Source organism: Anolis carolinensis, chromosome 5 (assembly GCF_035594765.1).
Source record: "Anolis carolinensis isolate JA03-04 chromosome 5, rAnoCar3.1.pri, whole genome shotgun sequence".
In the NCBI taxonomy this organism is placed as follows: domain Eukaryota; kingdom Metazoa; phylum Chordata; class Lepidosauria; order Squamata; family Dactyloidae; genus Anolis; species Anolis carolinensis.
Genome location: NC_085845.1, coordinates 149,586,600 through 149,605,643, shown reverse-complemented (window position 1 = coordinate 149,605,643; position 19,044 = coordinate 149,586,600). Strand labels below are relative to the sequence as shown.

Genomic DNA, 19,044 nt, shown 5'->3' with positions numbered 1-19,044 from the left:
TGTCTGGAAGATGAGGAGAGACCCGAAGACCTCAGCCAGGCGTGGCGGCGAATGGAAATCGCGTGGGCAATCATTTTACCCGCAGTATCACCTGTATGCTTCGCCATTTGTATTTGGTGGTGAGCGAGCGAGTCTGCCTCCTGTTGGAGGGTAGTGAGGACGGAGCGGTCTTCGTCCGACATCTTAGCGAAGAAGGGCTGCGCCTTCTCCCAGATAATTTGTTGGTAGGCACCCATGCAGGCTCCATAATTCGCCATGCGGCAAAGCAAAAGGGCTCCGGAATAAAGTTTTCGACCCACGGCGTCGAAGCGCTTCCCTTCTCTGTCGGCCGGAGTATTCGACTGACGACCTGAGGATTGAGAGGCCTTAACGACCAGGGAGTTAGGGTCGGGATGGTGTTTGAGCCACTCCAGGGTATCATCGTCGGTACGGTACCAAGTCTCGATCCTCTTCGAGGTCGGAGGAATGGAGGAAGGGTTTTTCCAGGAGGCCTGGATAACGTCCAACAGATAAGGCAGAAAGGGGAGTAGCGTGGCCGGCGGAGCTTGGGCCTGCACCCTTTTGAAGACTGGGTCAGACACTGCTTTGGAGGTTTGCTTGATCTCCAAACCCAGGGCGTCGGCCATCCTGACCATTTGCTCAGCGAAAGCACGAACATTGTCAGTAGGAGAAGGCGGGTCCGCCTCATACGCGTCGTGGGGAGGAGAGAGGTCGAGACCGAGAGAGACCACCGAGGCCGAGAGGACAGAGTCTGGACGGTCGACATCAACATCTTCCTCCTCAGCCCCTTGGGGGGACTGAGGGGGAGAAGACAGCACAGTCTCGGGAGGAGGCAAGGCCTCGCGGGAAGAGAGGGCCGGAGGCCGAATGTCCTTAGAGGCTGAGGCCTGGGCTGCCCGAGCCAGGCGAGCCGTTTGTCTGCCACGCTCCGGTGTCGAGGTGGGAGGGAAGAGCTGTTGGCGCGACGAGCGAGGCGGCGCAAGGGGCTCCGGCACCGGCACCCTAACCACCGTTTGGGTAGAGTGGTGGGGTGAGTCCTGCAGCTCCCCATCAGACAGGGGGTGCAATGGAGACTGAGAAACATCTCTAGGCCTCTGGGCTGGTACAATAGGAGAAGACCTTCTCGAGGAAGTTGTCGAGGAAGATGGCGGGTCTTTCTTTGAGGAGGCCGAGGAGGAGGAGCGCTGAGTTAGCCGTTTCTTCGCCGGCGGTTGCTTGGATGCAACCCTCAAGGACTTGCCAGGTGTGGGAGGAACCACAGCTGAGTCGGATTGCGCTCGACGAGACTCCTCGTGAGCCCTTTTAAAGGCTATTTTGATAGCAGAGGAGGACGGAGGGGAACCGATACGAGAGCGGATCGAGGTCACCGAAGCCAGAGAGCTCGACGTCGAGGAAGGTCCCACCTTTCCGGAGCGGGTCGACACGGTCGCCGTCGTCACAGTACACGGTGGTTTGACCGGTTTAGCGACCCTGGAGGTCTTGGACGCTCTGGACGAGACCGAGGAAGCCTTGGCTGCCGGAGGCTTAGTTGGTGGTGCCGACATAGCTCTCAAAGCTGAGGACGCCGACGTACCCGACGTCGACGGAGTCGGTTCTGGCGCGAGAGATTTTTCGTAGAGCGCCGCTCTAAGCCTAGCGGCTCTGTTCTTTCTGGCCTGAGCCGTGAGAGCTAGGCAAAAACGGCAGGTACTGACCACATGAGCCTCGCCAAGACAGAAGAGGCACTTGGCGTGGCCGTCCGAGTCAGGAATTTTAGCAGCACACTGCGTGCAACGCTTGAAACGAGTAGTAGACATGCGAAGAGTCCGAAGTGAACCTTGCGGCGGAAAAAAAGGAACTGGAGAGCGGGCGCCTGGGGCTGCCTTATATGCCCCTTGGGAAGGGGGGCGTGGTTACCGCCAAAATTTGAACTTCAGCTTGGAAGAGTTTCCGTCGGAACCTGCGCAGGCGCAGCTTCTCCATTAGTGTGCATTCACAGAGTACACGAAGAAAAAACCTTAGTGGAAAAGCAAATACAGCATTAGATCAGAGCTCTGAAAAATTTCTTTTGGAGCTACAAAATCCTAGGGTTTGTGGTGGGGGTTGCAGTCTAGAAAAGCAATTGTCCCAAGCTCTTTTGTTTGGATGACTGGGAAAATAAACAGCTTTTTTTTAAACTTGGTGTTAGTTTGTTCTTTGTTTCTTACAACATGTTTCATTATTCCTAGGCTCGTGTCATGGCAACAATTGGGGTGACGAGAGGACTTGGTGATCACGACCTGAAGGTGCATGACTCAAACATCTACATCAAACCTTTTTTGTCTTCAGCTCCAGAGGTAGAGCATTCACATCTTTCTAACAGGGACAGGCTGAAGGGCCAACACTGGGAATTATTATTATATTGTTTAAATTTCTTTTCAAGAATGTAAAGAAAAAACTTCTTCAGGCAGCAGATGTTGGAGAACTGTAACAAAAGACCTCCTGAGCTCATCATTCCTTTCTGTTGGAGGATGGAGTTTTGTGTGCTCCATGGCCTGTTCTTTTCCTACTTAGCTTTCTCTTTTGTCTGGTGGAAGTTGCTGTTCCATTGCTAGTCAGTTTTGCATGTGGAATGGGTAAGAGGTTATCTTCCACATCTTATGTTTTGATGACCCCAAAATGATTAGTAGATGGCTGGAATAACAATCAAATTTGGTAAAGTTAAAGAAAAGTATGGTCATATCTCACTCTTTTGTCTCACTCTTAAAAAGTGTCCTATGCATAGTTAATTAGAAGTAAATCTGTGTGCATCTTTATTTTGAAGTAAGCCTTGTTTTGTTCCTCTCTTGTGAATAAGTTCAGAATTGCAACCTAAGATTGTTAGAAAATATATGCTAATTTAATGGCCATTTAGAGGTATTTAGAAAGCCCATAAAACATTTGATAAAACCTATAGAATTGTAAAGTGGTTAGTTGGCACTGTGCGCTCAAAGTTGACTGCATGCAGAAAACAGAATGATGTTGTTCAGTGTCTTCTGGTTTTTTTTAAAAACCCTGAAACACCCAGAAAGGAGTTGATAAGTTTTGCACATAACAGTGCTGAGGATCAGATTTATTTAGATGTAGCTTTTATCTACATCTAAATCCCTTGGGTTATACTGAAATCTGCTTGCCTATTTGTTTGTGAAAATTGAGTTTGGTAATGCTTCGCATAAAAAGGTATAAGGCCATTAAGAGGGGGATTGTTTCACTGAAGTAGCTTCATTGATCAGTAGTAAAGTAGCTAGTGCAAGGCTTTTCATCCATCGACTATTCTCTTAAATTCCATGGAATTGAACAGGCTACTCCAGAAATAAAGAATTGCATCATTTGAGCTTTGTATAGCTTGCAAAATATGTTTTTAGCTCATTTAGAGAATGTTCGCATGCAGCTTCCTAAGCCAAGGGTAAATAGTAGATGAGATTTGCTCCCCTCCTCTCATTTATATCATTATGTTTGTATGATATATGGGCTCAATCTTGTTGGGTAGTCTCATATAAAATAAACCTATTATATCAGTTGTTAACCAGTTAGGTAAATTTAGAGGTAAATCCTACAAGTTAACATAAATCCCGTAATTTCAGCTCTCGTTGGGACTAACTGTAGCATTCAGACCATCATTAGTTGTTATGGAAGCAGGTTACCCAAGAGTAGTAGGGATGAAAGAGATAATGGCAACTTTGCATGACAAATTCGAATCCACACAAATTATTAGCATATCTACTTGGATGTAGCCTAAAGAAGACAGGTGGCAGGCAGATGTATACAATAGTAGCTGCTCTAGTTTCTAGTTGGATGCTACACTGAATGCCTTGAAACAACATACAACAGCAAGTTAGTCAAAGGAAACAGTCTGTTCTAGGACATGTTAATCCTGGAAAATGGCAGCAAACCGCATAGGACTTGGAACATGGCTTTTGATGTCATTTTTATTGGTCAGGTAGATAAAGCTCCATAACTGTAAACAGATTGAGGCCCCATATATTTGGTAGGACATTCTGATATTTGAGCAGAAGGGAAGTACAAGTCCATGAAAGCATATAAAAAGCTATTTGAGGGAGGAAATGGTAAGCCCAAATTTAGTAGGTGGCATTTATGGTCTTCCAGTGGCATTTATGGTCTTCCGGTGTTATCTTTATATTGGTGTCCAAATGCCAATGCCAAAAAGTTATCTTCCTCAGCAATGAGTTTGCTGACATTTGGATTCTGTTTTCAACAGTTACGGCTCTGTTTGTGTTTTTCTTCCTCATTGGTTTCTAATCTTTAACAGCACTTTTTACTTTATTCAATGAAACTAAAATATTGCCTCCTTTTAAAAATCAAATTTTATCCATTAGAAAACATATAGAAGGTTTACATTGGGATATGACTACATTAAGGGATCTTGGCCCTCTGCATAGCAGCCTTCTGTGATAGGGAGCAGGGGAGGGGGAGGAAGTCAATAATTGCAAATGATTGTAATTTACATTTTGGGACTTTCTGTAAAAATAAAGTCATTTCAAAAAAAAAGCTCAGCAAACCTGCAAACCCTCTTGTATAATATTGTCCAGTTTGGAAATTTATCATTTTTATTGTGAGAACAAAACAAGTTAGGATTTATATCCTTGCTTCCAGATGTCTTGGACTACAAGTCCAGGCTACCCTGCTTTGATGATTGCAGGACTTGTAGTTCAACACATATGGAAGTACCAGGTTGGAGAAGATTCCTGTAAGCATTTCATCTTCCACAGTTTCTAAGATGAATGCAGCACAAGCAGAAGATAAATTGCTTTCAGAGTCTTGCCAAATGTATTTTCCAGCACATCAATGGAGTCCTGACCCTGTCAACTACAAGGATAATGCAGAATCACTGCCCAGGTGCTACTTCTACATCCTAGTCCAGATAATAATTTCTTCTTGTCTGATATGACAAGGTTACTTCACTTCTTTGAAAATACAGCCATTGCTGGAGTGATTAAAGTGCTCAGTTAGTAGTTCAGAAGGACTCCTGAAGGTTTCATTTTTGGACTTCAAGGAGACAGTTGGTTTGACAACAGGGAGTACAAGGCAAGCAGCTATGATACCTGTATCTAACAAGATGTGCTTGGAAAAACAGAATGACATTTCTCTTCATGCTGGTTCAGTGAAATCTGGAAAGTCAGCCAAGGAGTATATTATAGAGTGCATTCAGTGGAATGTTAGAAATTGCTTTCCCCTCATAAAACTAGGAACAGGTCTGTGAGAAATATTCTATGAGAGGAGTCTTTTACAAATCACGTGAATACTCAAACCTTTGCATACTTTGGTTTCTTCTGGTTCAACCAGGATATAAGATGATACCTGCTGTTGTTTGCCAAATGGATGATTTTTCCTTGGCTCTGGAGCAAGGAGCAGAGCAGAATGTTTCTGCCAGAGACAAAAATGGACTGACATGGCCTCTAATACTATTCCTGTCTAATACATTTGCGGGTAGATTTTTATTTTACCAAATTCCTTCTGAAGGGAAGTTTACAGATGGCCTAGGAATTGGGTGGGAGCCTTGTTTTTCAGCACTTTATATCACCTACCAGGAGAATTACGTTGTTTTTCTAAAGAGGGAAGATAATTCTTATTCATTGAAATATCTTGGTTTCCCCTTCACGTGAGCTTTGATTTTTCTTTCAGGTGCGAGTGTATGATCTTCTCCAATATGAACATGGCCCAGATGATGTGCTAATCTTAGCTACTGATGGACTCTGGGATGTACTATTAAATGAAGAAGTGGCAGAAGCGGTGACTACCTTCCTGCCCAATTGTGACCCTGAGGACCCCCATAGGTTTGTAGTCTCCAATAGTTTTATTGGTTTTGCAAGGATGTGGCTCAGACACACACACATCCATTTTTTGTGAATATAAACTGCACCTTTTCTCTGTGTTTTTGGCTTCTCTGTGACAGGGTTGCTTCCTGGAAAAGATTATTCGTTCATTCATTTGGATGCCTTCTTTCCCCCAAAACTGGGACTATTCTGCTTCCTAATTGTACTTTTTACTGATTGCAGGACAAAGCCGTAAGAAAGGTTTGTGGAAAGGATGGATGAAGGAACAAAGAAGGCATAGCTGATTCTAGTTTTAAAAGCCACTTTGGAGTGTAGCTCAGTGGTAAAACACAGAAGGTGCCAGGTTCAATTCCTGGTAACTCCAGGTCATTCTAGACTGTAATCTTTGAGAATTACTATAAATTATGCTGTGAGCTGTATCAATGGTCTGATTTAAGGTAGTTTTTTCTGTTCCTGACTTTTATCTTCTATTTACAAAATATGAAATGTAAAATAGGATTTCATTACATGGATAAGCAGTTAAACATAAAGTTGACTAGATGCTGGAAATGATATTTTGCCCTTCCCTAAGCTCTGTTAATACAGTGTATGGTCAATAGCAGGCCTTCTTAAACCTTTCCCATTTGCAACCCCCTTTTTATGTGACACCGAGTATAAATGTGTATAAAATCAAACATTTACCATCTCTGACTATTCCTTCCTAAGAAAGACCCTATGAAATTCATGGGATCACCATAATTTGACAGGCAACTTGATGGTGTGTGCACACATAGGCACACACAGAAAGACATGTTAGACCGTAAGCTCAAATCAAAATACATCAAATGCAGTCCATACTAATGAACTGACAGCTTTCATTTTAACAATGGTTGTTGTTGTTGTTGTTGTTATTATTATTATTATATTTATTTATACTCTGCTTGATTTCTCCTGCAGGAGACTCAAAGCAGCTTAACATAAAAGCATCAGCATACAGTTTAAAATATACAAATATGGAAACATTAAAACAGAATTAAATATACAGTATTTTAAAAATTCCCAATTAAAAACCATTAAAACATATTCAAAGTTAAAAAAAAGTTTCCTTTCCTCTCCCTTCCAGAAATAACTATAAATATGTACAGTAAGGTTATCTTGTTTTATTTTCATAATTTGATGGAAAAGGCAAGTCAAATTATTTGCTAGGAGGCATTGCTACCCTTCCCTAGATATTCTCATAAAATATCTTCCCTTTTTTGTGTCACAAATTTACAGGTTTCTGACTCTTCTATAAGTCCCACAACTATACACCAATGTTGTGTTGTGGTGGTGCTCTGCTTAGTTACCACATACTTCTGCCAAGAGAGGAATTCATTCCCATTTCCCAATTCTTCTCTGTGCTTAGACGTATTGCTATTTTACTGTGCTACACTACCTTGCCCACACTGAGGGTAGATAGTCTGCTCAGTTTCAATAACCTTTGATATGGAAGCACAACTGCTGAGTTTTATTTCCATACAGGATGTTTGGATTAATTTACCTGTCCTGTAAGCAATGAAGCTTTCATTTTTCCAACCTGTAATCTCTGGATTTTTCTCTTCTTCTTCACCTACAGGTACACATTAGCAGCTCAGGATTTGGTCATGCGAGCCAGAGGTGTGTTGAAGGACAGAGGTTGGAGAATATCCAACGATAGACTGGGTTCAGGAGATGACATTTCTGTCTACGTCATTCCTTTAATACATGGAAACAAACTCTTGTAAAACCAGCACCAATACTAGTAATAGGGAACATTTGCTTTTTAGTAACAATTGGTGGAAGAGACAGGCTATCAAGAAATGAGACTATTGTGTTTCTAACATATATATTCTGTACTGAGTTTGGTTATTTCTACTTGAAATGTAGGGCTGAATTGTACATGATTTAAAGGCATCTCTTAGAAGCTTCCCTATATTTGTTTTTGGTGCATAAGAGGATCATAAATTTATGCTGCTAGAGTATTAGTAATTTCTTGTTAATGTCCCTCCTGGTGAGGACCAATTGTGATCTGATAGAATTTATCTTTTGCAGTTTGATGTAGCCAGAAATGTCACTGGAGATATGAATTCGGAATATCATAGTTTAAAATAGTAAGGCAGCCCTTATTCCCCCGAGTCTCGGTTTCAGCTGATTTACTTTTAAATGACTTAAATTTCTAAGATATTAAGGTGAATGAAGCCTGATAACATTTAGTTATTGTTTCTTCAAAAACTCGCAGTGGAGAAATTCCAAAAGCTTTTATTTATATACATGAGTTCTACATTTTTTGCTGTTTTACACTGTCATGAAAATCTTAGTACATCACTGGTCCTTTGATGTGTTTATGCAGCAAAGCCCACTTTTCCCCTGGACTTGGTCCAGCACATGTTAGTAAAGGTGCCTGAGAGAACAGAAAGATTGATTGGGAAATGTATTCTTGTGTTATTTTTGTCAAAATTGGTATATGTATGCAACTATAATGTAGCAGACTGGGAGGATTCTTATTTGCAAAGATGACTGCAAATCAAAAAGTTCATTTAGCACCAGTTATTTCTCATTCATTGAATGCTTCTGTCTCCTGAAGTTACATCCTGTTTTTATTCAAGTACTGTTTTGCTTGTTGTATGTGGCAGATTTTTGTCTTCTTATTAACAATTTAATATTAATGTTTCCTCCAGAAGAACAGCTTTTCTCTTTTTCCTATCAAATGCTTCCAACATTAATTCCTTTTACTGATTCTGTGAGGTTATATTGATAGGTAGCAATATTTCTCATTTCAAACTCAGATGGGGAAGAAAAGGGATGTTGGTAAAAGACAAGAATCCTCAGCATCTTGCTTTTCAGTACCTATGCTTTCCATACATTAATGCAGAGTCAGAATAGATTGCTGTAAACATTCCAGTAAAAAACATGATCAAGTAAGAACTATATATGTACATGGCTACAAATCACCTCTTCTAGGCTGGGTTTTATGAGGATAATTTAAGCCATCATTTCATTGGTTACCAATGACTAGCAGTTGGGTGACTCATTTTTTCCTTGCAAACCAGAAGCTATGAAAATATATCCCTGCTTATTGTTTTTTGAAAATCATGTTGGATAGCTGGGAAGAAATGAACTTTCAGAAACAGTAGACAAGTGATTAATGATCTCAGAAGTGTTAAATTCTTCCCAAACGAGAAGCTGTCAGTAGACAAGAGAATGTCAATATATGTTCTTGTAAGTGTCCTATGTTTCTACATTTCATCTCATTACAATAGAATTAGCTTGAAAATAAACACTCCCAATGCCTGTGTACTATTATTAGTCTCAACTAGAGCAGGTTAATTCAATCAGTAGACATTACTTGTCTGTTGAGTCATGATCCAACCATTGATTCTATGGATTTGCTCAAATTGGGATTGACTAATAGGATTAAGGTACTATTTTTTTTTTACTAGAATATGCATTTACTCCATTAAACTTCACAAACCATCTTTGCATCAAATAACAAAGGTATCTTAAGATATTTTTCAAGAAGTGATTATCACAGTAATTAAAATTTCAATCTAAAATTGAACCAGTCAGAAGACCTTAGCCTGTAATATGATGTATTGTAAATTTGGGTGCAATAATGTGCTTTTGTAGCAAGAACTCCTAAAATCTACATTTCTGTAACAGGCAATATTTCATCATTCAGGCTTTTTTTGCAAATCACTACTTCTGACATTGATTTCTAATTTGAAACAGTACTTCCTTTCTACTATAGGCTGAAATGTACTTCTTACCTTTCTCCCTGCTTCCCTAGTAATCTGGCATGGATGTGGTAATACACATATTTGTTTTTCATTTTATGCCAAATCCTAACCCAAGTTTTAGTCTCATTTCATTAGTGTCTTATGAAGTCTCTTTTCATTAGTCTCATTTGGTCTCATTTCATTAATTCTTATGAAGTAACTTATACCCTTAAGGATTATATTAGTGTCAGTTTGTAATACAATCTGAACCTTAAGATACTACTGATTTTGTTCATTCTGTTTAGTAACCACAGGATTATGCAAGTATTTTTTTGTGTATTGGCCACTTGTAGTGCCAGAACAGTAAAAAGAAAAATCTCTTTGAGTTGTCGAAGGCTTTCATTGCCGGGATCACAGGGTTGTTGTATGTCTTTCGGGCTGTGTGGCCATGTTCCAGAAGCATTCTCTCCTGACGTTTCGTCCACATCTATGGCAGGCATCCTCAGAGGTTGTGAGGATGCCTGCCATAGATGTGGGCGAAACGTCAGGAGAGAATGCTTCTGGAACATGGCCACACAGCCCGAAAGACATACAACAACCCAAAAATCTCTTTGTTAGTTCACTACAACATTGGTATCAGCCAGTAGAGGAGGATTTTTGCCAGCACAGAAGCACTGTAGATTAAAGTGTCAATGTTTTCTACCATGATGACATACCACATTTAATTACAATTCTGCAAAATGAGTGGAAATCAATATGCCTGAAAATGACCAATACCAGGAATTAAACACATTTGGCATCAAAACATCACATGGGTAGAAAGTTCCTTTTTATTATCAGTAATCACAAAGGCAATATCTGAAGCATTAAATGAAACAGTGTGCTGTGTGATTCTATATTGTTTCATCCAGATTAAGGGACAAAATTGCAAATGCTATGTAATTTGCATAATGTGCAATGGAAGATAATATATCCCAAAAGGTTATATTGTAAGATGTAGCTGTAGAATGCTGGAATTTTTTTAAAAGTGTGCTGATATTCAGGAATAGTATTTAACCTATTTTAAAAAGCAATACACCTAGGGGTTCTTGTTTTTATGTCTCCAAATTACTAGACCAGATCACGTTATTCCTTTCAGTGGCGTTGTCTAAGTAATACTGCAATGACTGAAGAGCACTTTTGGATGAGTGCCAAACCCTACTCAGGATTCCTAAAGAAAATGTAGACATTTGTGTTTCCTGCATACTAAATGACTTCATCCCCCTTCCTTGAATGAATTAAAACTATAACAGTCAGAATTTACTTTAGTCTCTCTCTTACAAGATGCAGTTAGCCATCATTTTTACTCAGTTGGAGTCCCTTTGTTCTAAATACACCTCTATATAAAATGTTTCAAATCTTGTTTGAAAGTGATGCAGTTGAAACTGCATTTTCTAGATGAATGAATTTTATAAGAGCCTATGACTAGGATTTAAAGAAGCCCCCTTGAAAATTTCACCCCAAATTTGGGGTTGTCATCCTATGAAATGAATTAGCTATATTAATGTCCTGCCTCACTACCTGTAGCATGTGCTTTGAGTAGCTTTGGGGAGTTGGATATCAGGCCTAGTACTGTATTAATAAACTATGACATGAAATATTTACAAAGCCTAGCAGACGCTATGCAATTTTACTTCCAGTTTTTATTTTTGGAAAAGGTAAGTTCCACAGGATGGCAAAATTCAGGTCAATTTCATAACAAATCTTTGTTACTGACTGCCATGTGTGTAGTAATACTTATTGTCTTTGAGTACGTCTGAGGACAAATTAACATTTTGTAAGATGCTCTGAGATCTTTTGTGGCTGAAGAGCAGGGTAAAAATTCTCTAAATAAGATGATGACGATGACGACGATTATACATGCCGGCACTGTTGATAATTGACTCTTGAAATAACCAATCTAAAAGAGATCTGGGAAAAACTCATTTTTAGTGTCTGCCTCTTACGTGTTTTTGGAAGTGTTTAAGCAAACATTAACTAGATGCAGAGGAAATACATTTATGCTATATGGAGTATTCAAACATCTGATCAGTGATGGAATTTCAGATTGTAAAAGTCTGTGATAACACTGATCAAATCAATGAAAAACTACAAAAAAGGAATGATTGTTTTTCTTCTATCCCTGATTTTTAAATAATCAAACCCACAAACAGTGATAAACTTCCATCTCCTATTTTTATTCCATAGACAGGCAGCTCACTTTATAGGAAATTCCCCTATAGCCCAACATTTTCTTTGCCAAGTTCATCTGTTTTAGAATGACATTCAACCTCTTTCTAACCCTGATAATGATAACATTATTTTAAAAAAATTTAAAACCCAGTAAAGCGCCCCCTTTCAATACTTACAAAACCCCTAGGGAAAATGCATCAATTAGAAATATGAAACTACACTCACAAAGGTTTTGAAATAATTCATCTTATTCAATAAGAAACTTTTCAGTGGTTTTCTGACCATTTCTTTAAATTGCTCAGAAATTGTGTCCTATATATTACAGCTTGAAGTAACATATCCGTGTCAGTCCCATATTTAAGCTTTGATTCTTGTCTTTATGAATTATACACTACAACCCTCCTAATCCCATCTCAGTTCTCTTGACCAGTTCTCTTGTAGTTTGCTTATGTTGGGAGCTATATAGATTGCACTATCTCATCCCCACATCTCCCCTGCTCTCATCAGTTTGCTTTCCTGTTGTGTGAAGATGATACGCTGGAAATGATGTAGATAGTGGCCAAATACCTCTTCAATAATTCTGCCAAATTCTACCTATATTATACTTGAAGGAGGCTTTTTCCCTGTCAACCTCCACTTTGTTTTATCGTTCCATTGTGTTCCATTTTAATTCAGCAGCTGCCATTTCCTTCATCCCTTTATTGGCACAGTGACTGTACTGAAGGAATGTACCATTTTCTAGGCTCAGCATTCCACACAATAAAAAAAGAATCTGTTGGATTTAAAGGGGGGGAAAGAGAGGATTGGATCAATGTATTTAAGCGTTGTGACTGTGAAATGTCAAACTTTTTGTAACCTGAGAACAAAAATGTTTAGTAAAGGGATATATTTTATGTGTTTTGAAACTTTTCAGTGCGATGTAATAAAGAAAGGGAGCTGGAAAATGTATGCACAATAAAGTTTTAAAATTAAATTGTAAAAAATAAACATAAAAACTTATTTTGGCTCTCTATTTTGGACAGTATTACTGTGAACTTTTTTAAAAAGGGGTTGATTGCTGATCGGCAAAGCACTGAAATATTTCAGTGAAAGTATGAAACCAAGCCCAGAACCCTACAATATGAGATGTCTTATGAGCTGTTTATAGCACAAATATAATATAGAGTTCTGTAGATACTTTAAATGGCCCCTTTTTCCCAAGTCCTGTTGGAGACTGAGAAAATTGCCTTGCGTTGAGTAAGATCACGGGACTATCTACCCAATATTGTCACCTCTGTCTGGCAGTGGCTTTCTGGGCTTTAGGGTAGCTAGGGTTCATTACTAGCCCTATCTGCACCCCTGGTATTCCTGGTGTATCGTGTATCCAGGAACAAATTAGGACGGATGGTTCTTAGTTTACAAAATCAGATAAAATCATCTGCATTCAGGGTGATATGGTGCACACTGTGCATGCTACCTCTAATTTGGTTTGGAAACCAATTCAATCCAGATCCAGTCTAATCTGAACCCTCAATCTTAATCAGGATTTGGACATCCAGATTGTGGTTGTCTTGCACTGGGAAAGCAGAACAGCTATCCTTCTCTCCATAATCTGCATAAATTTTGGACTAAAACTCCCATTACTCCCACTCATTATGTCCATGTTTGCTGGGGATGGTGAGAAGTGTAGACCAATATACGGGAGATACCAAATTGGCAATGCAGTTGGCCCTCCACATTTGTGGATTTAACTTTTGCAGATTTGATTATTCATGGATTTGATATGCTCTCTCTTGGTCTTCCAGTGTAAACTCCATGGTCAATTTCTGCTAGAAACTGATTATAGAATTATGCTGGAAGACCTAGAGCAGGGGTCCTTAAACTTTTTAAACAGAGGGCCAGTTCACGGCTGACTGTTGGGAGGATGGGCTACAGTTTGATGGTGGTGTTGGTGCCTTCAAGTCATTTCAGATTTAGGGCAACCCTGAAATGACCCTCTCATAGTTGTCAAGATTTATTCAAAGGGGATTTGCCTTTGCCTTTATCTGAGGGCCCTTTCACACTGCCCCTATATCCCAGGATATGATCCCAGATTATGTGTTTATCCCAGGTTATCTGGCAGTGGGGACTCATCTATTCCAGTTTAAAGCAGATAATCTGGGATCAGATCATAGGATAAAAGGCAGTGTGGAAGAGACCTGAGGCTGAGTTTGACTTGTCTGAAGTCATGCAATGGGTTCAGAGCCACAGTCTGAGGTTCAAACTACTGCACCATGTTTTCTGAATCACTTCCTTCAGATTCCTATTTACCTTTCTTTCCCCCTCCTCCATCCCGCCTTCCCTCTTTTTCCTCCGTACCTCCCCTTTTCCTTCCCTCCGCCTTCTTCCTTTTTTTCTTTCTGTTCTCCTCCTGCCTTCTATACATTCTATGCAGTCCTATCAATCCGCCTTACTTTTGGCACGACAAAAACAATACACATAAACCCACAGCATCCTCATTCTTACTGGCTCCAAAGAAAGTCCAGGCACAATGACAACGGTGGCAATGGCAAGTCTAAAACTTAGTGCAGGGGCTGGGTAAATGACCTTAGTAGACCTTAATACGAGGACCCCTGACCTAGAGATTCTTAGAACACCTTGTGAAGAGGTCCTACCAATGACAGCTGGTAGAGTGTGTCTTTCTTAGGCAAGATTGTGGATCTAGTTTCCCCTGACCAGGACACTTTCACTAAGAACAGGGCTACAGTGTTTGTGTGCATGCCTTCGATGCATTTCTGACTTACAGCAACTCTAAGGTGAACTATCACAGGGTTTTCTTGGCAAGATTTCTTCCTAGGCTGTGAGCCATGGACAATAAGACTGAAAGAATGTGACTTACCTAGTTGGTTTCTGTTGCCAAGATGAAATTTTAATTCTCAACTCCAGAGTCTTAGTCCAATACTAAACCACTATGCAACGCTAGCTCTTTAATAATATATCAGTGTACTGGCCCTTTAAACAGGAGCGAACAATTTGTCATCCTCCAGATGTTAGGGCTATGTCTCCTCTCAGTCCCAACCATCAGTCAATGATGAGAGAGCCAGTTCAGGAAAATATAGAGGATCACACTTCACACCATCCTGCTTTAGGAGCTTCTGATAAAGAATAGGAGAATAAATAATCCTGCCCATTTCATCCCCAACAGTGCTTTTGATTACCTGATTCAGTATCTTCACTGGAGATTGCTTATGAGGGGGGTGGGGTGGGAACATCAGTTGCTTTCTGAATGACAGAGGAATGCAAAAGTAACTGGGGACTAGGGGGGACTGGGAAGGATTCACTGGCTAGCACCGCAATTGTAGTGTTAGTATGCATGCTTTGTGCATTACACACAAACATTGTGGTGTGTCATTGCCTCTTCTGAGACTGAGAGTGTAACTTGCTCAAGGTCACCCAATTGGTTTCTGTGACCATGTGAAGATTTTAATGATCTCAAAAGTCCTAGTCCAACACTCAAAACCTGTATGCAACACTGGCTCTCTGATATTATATAGTATGTATACTGATAGTCTTGTCATTTTTATAAACACAGTTTTGTCCCATTGAACCAACTGTTACATGGTGAGTAAAGACATAGTAAATCTAACTGATTCCGTGGCTGGTCTCTAGTTGAGACTAACAACAAGATTTACATCCAGATGCGCCCAATCCCTCACTTCCAAAAACAGAGATAACAGTAATCAGTTCATTGCAGACAATAACAGAGACTTTAGCAGAATACTCTTTTGCATCTTTAACTCATTTAAACAGTAACTTGCCTATGCATTGAAGAAAGCTTTGCTAACCCCGTTTTTCATGCTAGAAAGAAAGGGAACTTGACAAGCTCATGGATGTGTGGGAAAATAAACTTGCGATCTGGCATTGCAAGTCTTTGGAATATGGATATTGCTGCTGTCAGAAGGAAACTGCCTGAAGGTTCAATGTTATCCCTTGTTTTTTAGGGGGAAAATGCCAAATCTTAAAAATTCTGATTGGGAACACAAGCTACCACTGATCACCGTATCATGCCGTGTTAATTCTTCATGGATCTAACAAGTCTTGAAAAGTTATTATTACAAATAATCTCACACTCCATAAAATTCTGCATGCCATTAGGTTATCTGTTACTTTATGGGATAGATACTGCTTTTTTGTGTTTCCAATTGTGTGTGCTGGCCTTAACATAAATCGATAGATCTTTCAAAATGAGTAGTAATCTACTATTACTACTTCGCTTGGAAATCAATTCCTCATAAATACACAGTACATTTTGTATCTGGCATACAAATATTTGAACTACAATAACATTACAAATACTGCTATAGTAACATGCCTTAAATGCTTACTACATATTTAATAAATACTAGACAGTGAACAATTAAATGGGGAAACATTATCATGAGGTAGCACTGCCTCATCATTCTCATTTTTGTTTAGCAATGCTCAAATCTACTGGAAAACAACATTTTCTAATCATTTACTTATAAAGGTTTATTCCACAACACAATACCCCCACTGTCATGTACAAAATGCAAGATAATGTTGGCATTGCTACACGAGCCAGTGTCTTAATATGATGATATGAAATAAGATGGTATACTTGAAGTGGGAACTTATTCAGACTCTTTTGCAAAATAACTTCAGCTGGAATAATTTGTTAGTTATGAATGCGTAACCAAGAATTAAGGCCCTAATGGCCGTTTTGCATTTATGATCCCTATGTAGCCCCTACTAGAGGTCTATGTAGAGACTGTGAAATCCCCCAATCTCCACTTACCAGGAAGGAGCCCCTGCAAGGAGTCTGTTGTTCCTGTTAAGAGTGCCTTAAATACGTAGTAAGCATTTAAGGCATGTTACAATAGCAGTTTTTGTAATTCTTAGGTCAAGAGAAGAGTCATGGGAAGGTGAGAGGTGGAGAAAACATCTCTATGAGTAAGAGGTCAGGATATAGAGGGAGGACACTTCAGGTGACTCAAACTATCTAACCCTATTACTACTGCCCAATGTGAGACATTCTTCACTCCTCTGTGCTAAGTAGCTTCATTTCCAACAACACTGTTGATTGGGAAGAAGCTGCCTAAGACCTTCCCCTCCTATTATGATCTCTGGAATGAAAGGAATTGCAACAGGCCCCTGCTTCTGCTTGTCACCCCAACTGCTCAAAGAGGGGAGGGGACTGTCAGTTAGCTGCTTCCCAATTGGCATGAGAACAGACTCCCATCGATCCCAGTACCTGTTTCCTGATAAGTGATTTGAGAGATTGGGACTGAGTGCATGGCATTTTATGTACAATGTTGATATGTAAATTTCCAACAAGATTCCAGCCTTATTTCCTCCCTGTACAACAGAAAATGCAGGGCCAATGGTTTAAATCAGGCGGCCCATCGAAGCCATTTATCCAGTCCCTGCAGCAGCAGCTCTCTCCTCCGCCAAGGAAGGTGTGTGCAGCAAGGGATAGGAGGGAAGGGCGCACACCTTTCCCGTCTCCTCCCTCGCTTGGTGCATGCCTTCCAAAGCTTTGCTTGTTTATAATGGTATTTTAATTATTATTTAATAATTATTAATTGATGCTTTGCTAGTGCTTTTGGTGCACAAAGGTAGAAGGAAGTTGGATTAAATAGCCCAAGGGATCTCTTCCAACCCTCTTTATTATTTTTATTATGATTAACCTTGAGGCTGTATCTCTGAGGGACCGTGAACTGGCCCCGTTTAAAAAGTTTGGGGACCCCTGGTTTAAATACAAGCTTCTTAAGTGTTTTCCATTCTTTGCGCTGATACAGGCAGTAAGCTTATCTATTAATAGACTCAAATGCATAATGTATACTGTGGCCTGATAAAAATGGAGGGAAAATCTGGAAATGAAAAAGAAAAATTATTGTGCTACACAGACAAAAATATGCCAGAATCCAGAGCTGAAAAAATACCAATTAGAGCTTGTTATCTTCTTGCTTTGTTCTACGACGGGGGTCCTCAAACCTTTTATGCAGAGGGCTGGTTCATGGTCCCCGAGTGGCAGGAGGTTATAGTTTGAAAGGAACACTAACTCGTTTGCACATTGTGCATATCTTATTTGTATTGCAAAAATACTGAAAAATGACAAACAATTTTAACCAATATAAACATACCAGTATGTCAATGGGAAATGTAGGCCCGACTCTGGCCGATGAGATAGTCAAATGAATTAGGATTGTTGTGGTTGCCTTCAAGTAATTTCAGACTTAGGACGACCCTAAGTCTAATGTTTAGGTTGGGTATATGACTTTGGAGGGCTGCATCAGGCCCACGGACCTTAGTTTGGGGACCCCTGCTCTACTTCAAAGTATTAATTAAACAGAATGCATCATCAGATATGCCTTCCCTTTATGGATTATAGAGATGTAGAAGCATGATGTAATATGATGCTATCATATACTATGTTGCATTTACTTCAGGTTATTGGTGGTGGTGGGGGTGAAACCTTGGTTACCAACTCTCTTAATACAATTTTAAGCTCCAATGCTTTTTGAGAGGAAGAGTGCAAGATATGACTATATGAATAAACACTCTGCAAGACCTAAGTGGCAGCATTACACTAAAATATTCACCTTAGTCAAAACGATGCCATTGTACTCTATACATTTTATGGGCTTGCTCACAGGTATCACTATTCACATTTAAGAATTGACCCTATGTTATTCCTTGGTGTTTTCTTGGTGTCTTGGTTTTTAGGCCAGTCTCTGGGGTTATCTGAGGCACTCAGAAAAATGCATTGAATAGACCACATTAACTCGTTTCTTACAGTTGCCATTATTTTCTATGGGCAAGCAGATGAAGGCTGGTATATGGCATTATGTTCTATAGCTCAAAAAAAACTATAGCTGATAGGGAAAAACTGGTGCCATTTCTGGAATCAGCAAGTCAAATTAGCTTGGAGTAGGTCTAACATTTGAGGCACCAATATGTATGTTGGACAGTGTAATTCTGTGTAACCTAACCTATATATCCTAAATAATATTAGTGCCACTGCTTCACACTGGAATAATTTATTATAAATTTATGGGCAATTACACACTAACAAAGCAATGTCTTGCTTTCAAATTGGTGGCACATTGCTGGTTTTCTTTGGAAAGCTCAGTTACCAAGCCCTATCTTATTCCTTTGTCCTGCTATCTATCTTGTTCAATAATCACTCTTCTTCATGCAAGTAAATGTAGATGGAAAGGAGAGAACTGTGAAAGGTTAAAATGGAAGCAGGCTATCTTTCATCAACATGGTAATTTTGCTGCTTGGCTTGGTGCCAAATGCTTGCTGCAGCCACTAGCTGCCATTCCAACATGAGTGACAGGATCTTT

At 39.9% G+C, this 19,044-nt stretch overlaps 1 protein-coding gene across 2 annotated transcripts in view; it reads left to right on the top strand.

Annotated features, from left to right (window-relative positions):
- ppm1h (protein phosphatase, Mg2+/Mn2+ dependent 1H) overlaps positions 1-12,715 on the top strand; it is a 110,833-nt gene extending 98,118 nt beyond the window's left edge. The window contains exons 8-11 of one of the 2 annotated variants that reach the window (XR_010006737.1): positions 2,208-2,315; positions 5,641-5,792; positions 7,387-9,893; positions 10,085-12,715. Coding sequence is in view for 1 of the 2 variants with exons in the window: in XM_062982550.1 (XP_062838620.1) it covers positions 2,208-2,315; positions 5,641-5,792; positions 7,387-7,534 (408 nt within the window). In the remaining variant the exon portion in view is untranslated. Of the gene's footprint in view, positions 1-2,207; positions 2,316-5,640; positions 5,793-7,386 lie in introns of both variants that reach the window. The other variant, XM_062982550.1, reaches the window with a different exon arrangement.
- The last annotated feature ends 6,329 nt before the right edge of the window (positions 12,716-19,044 follow it).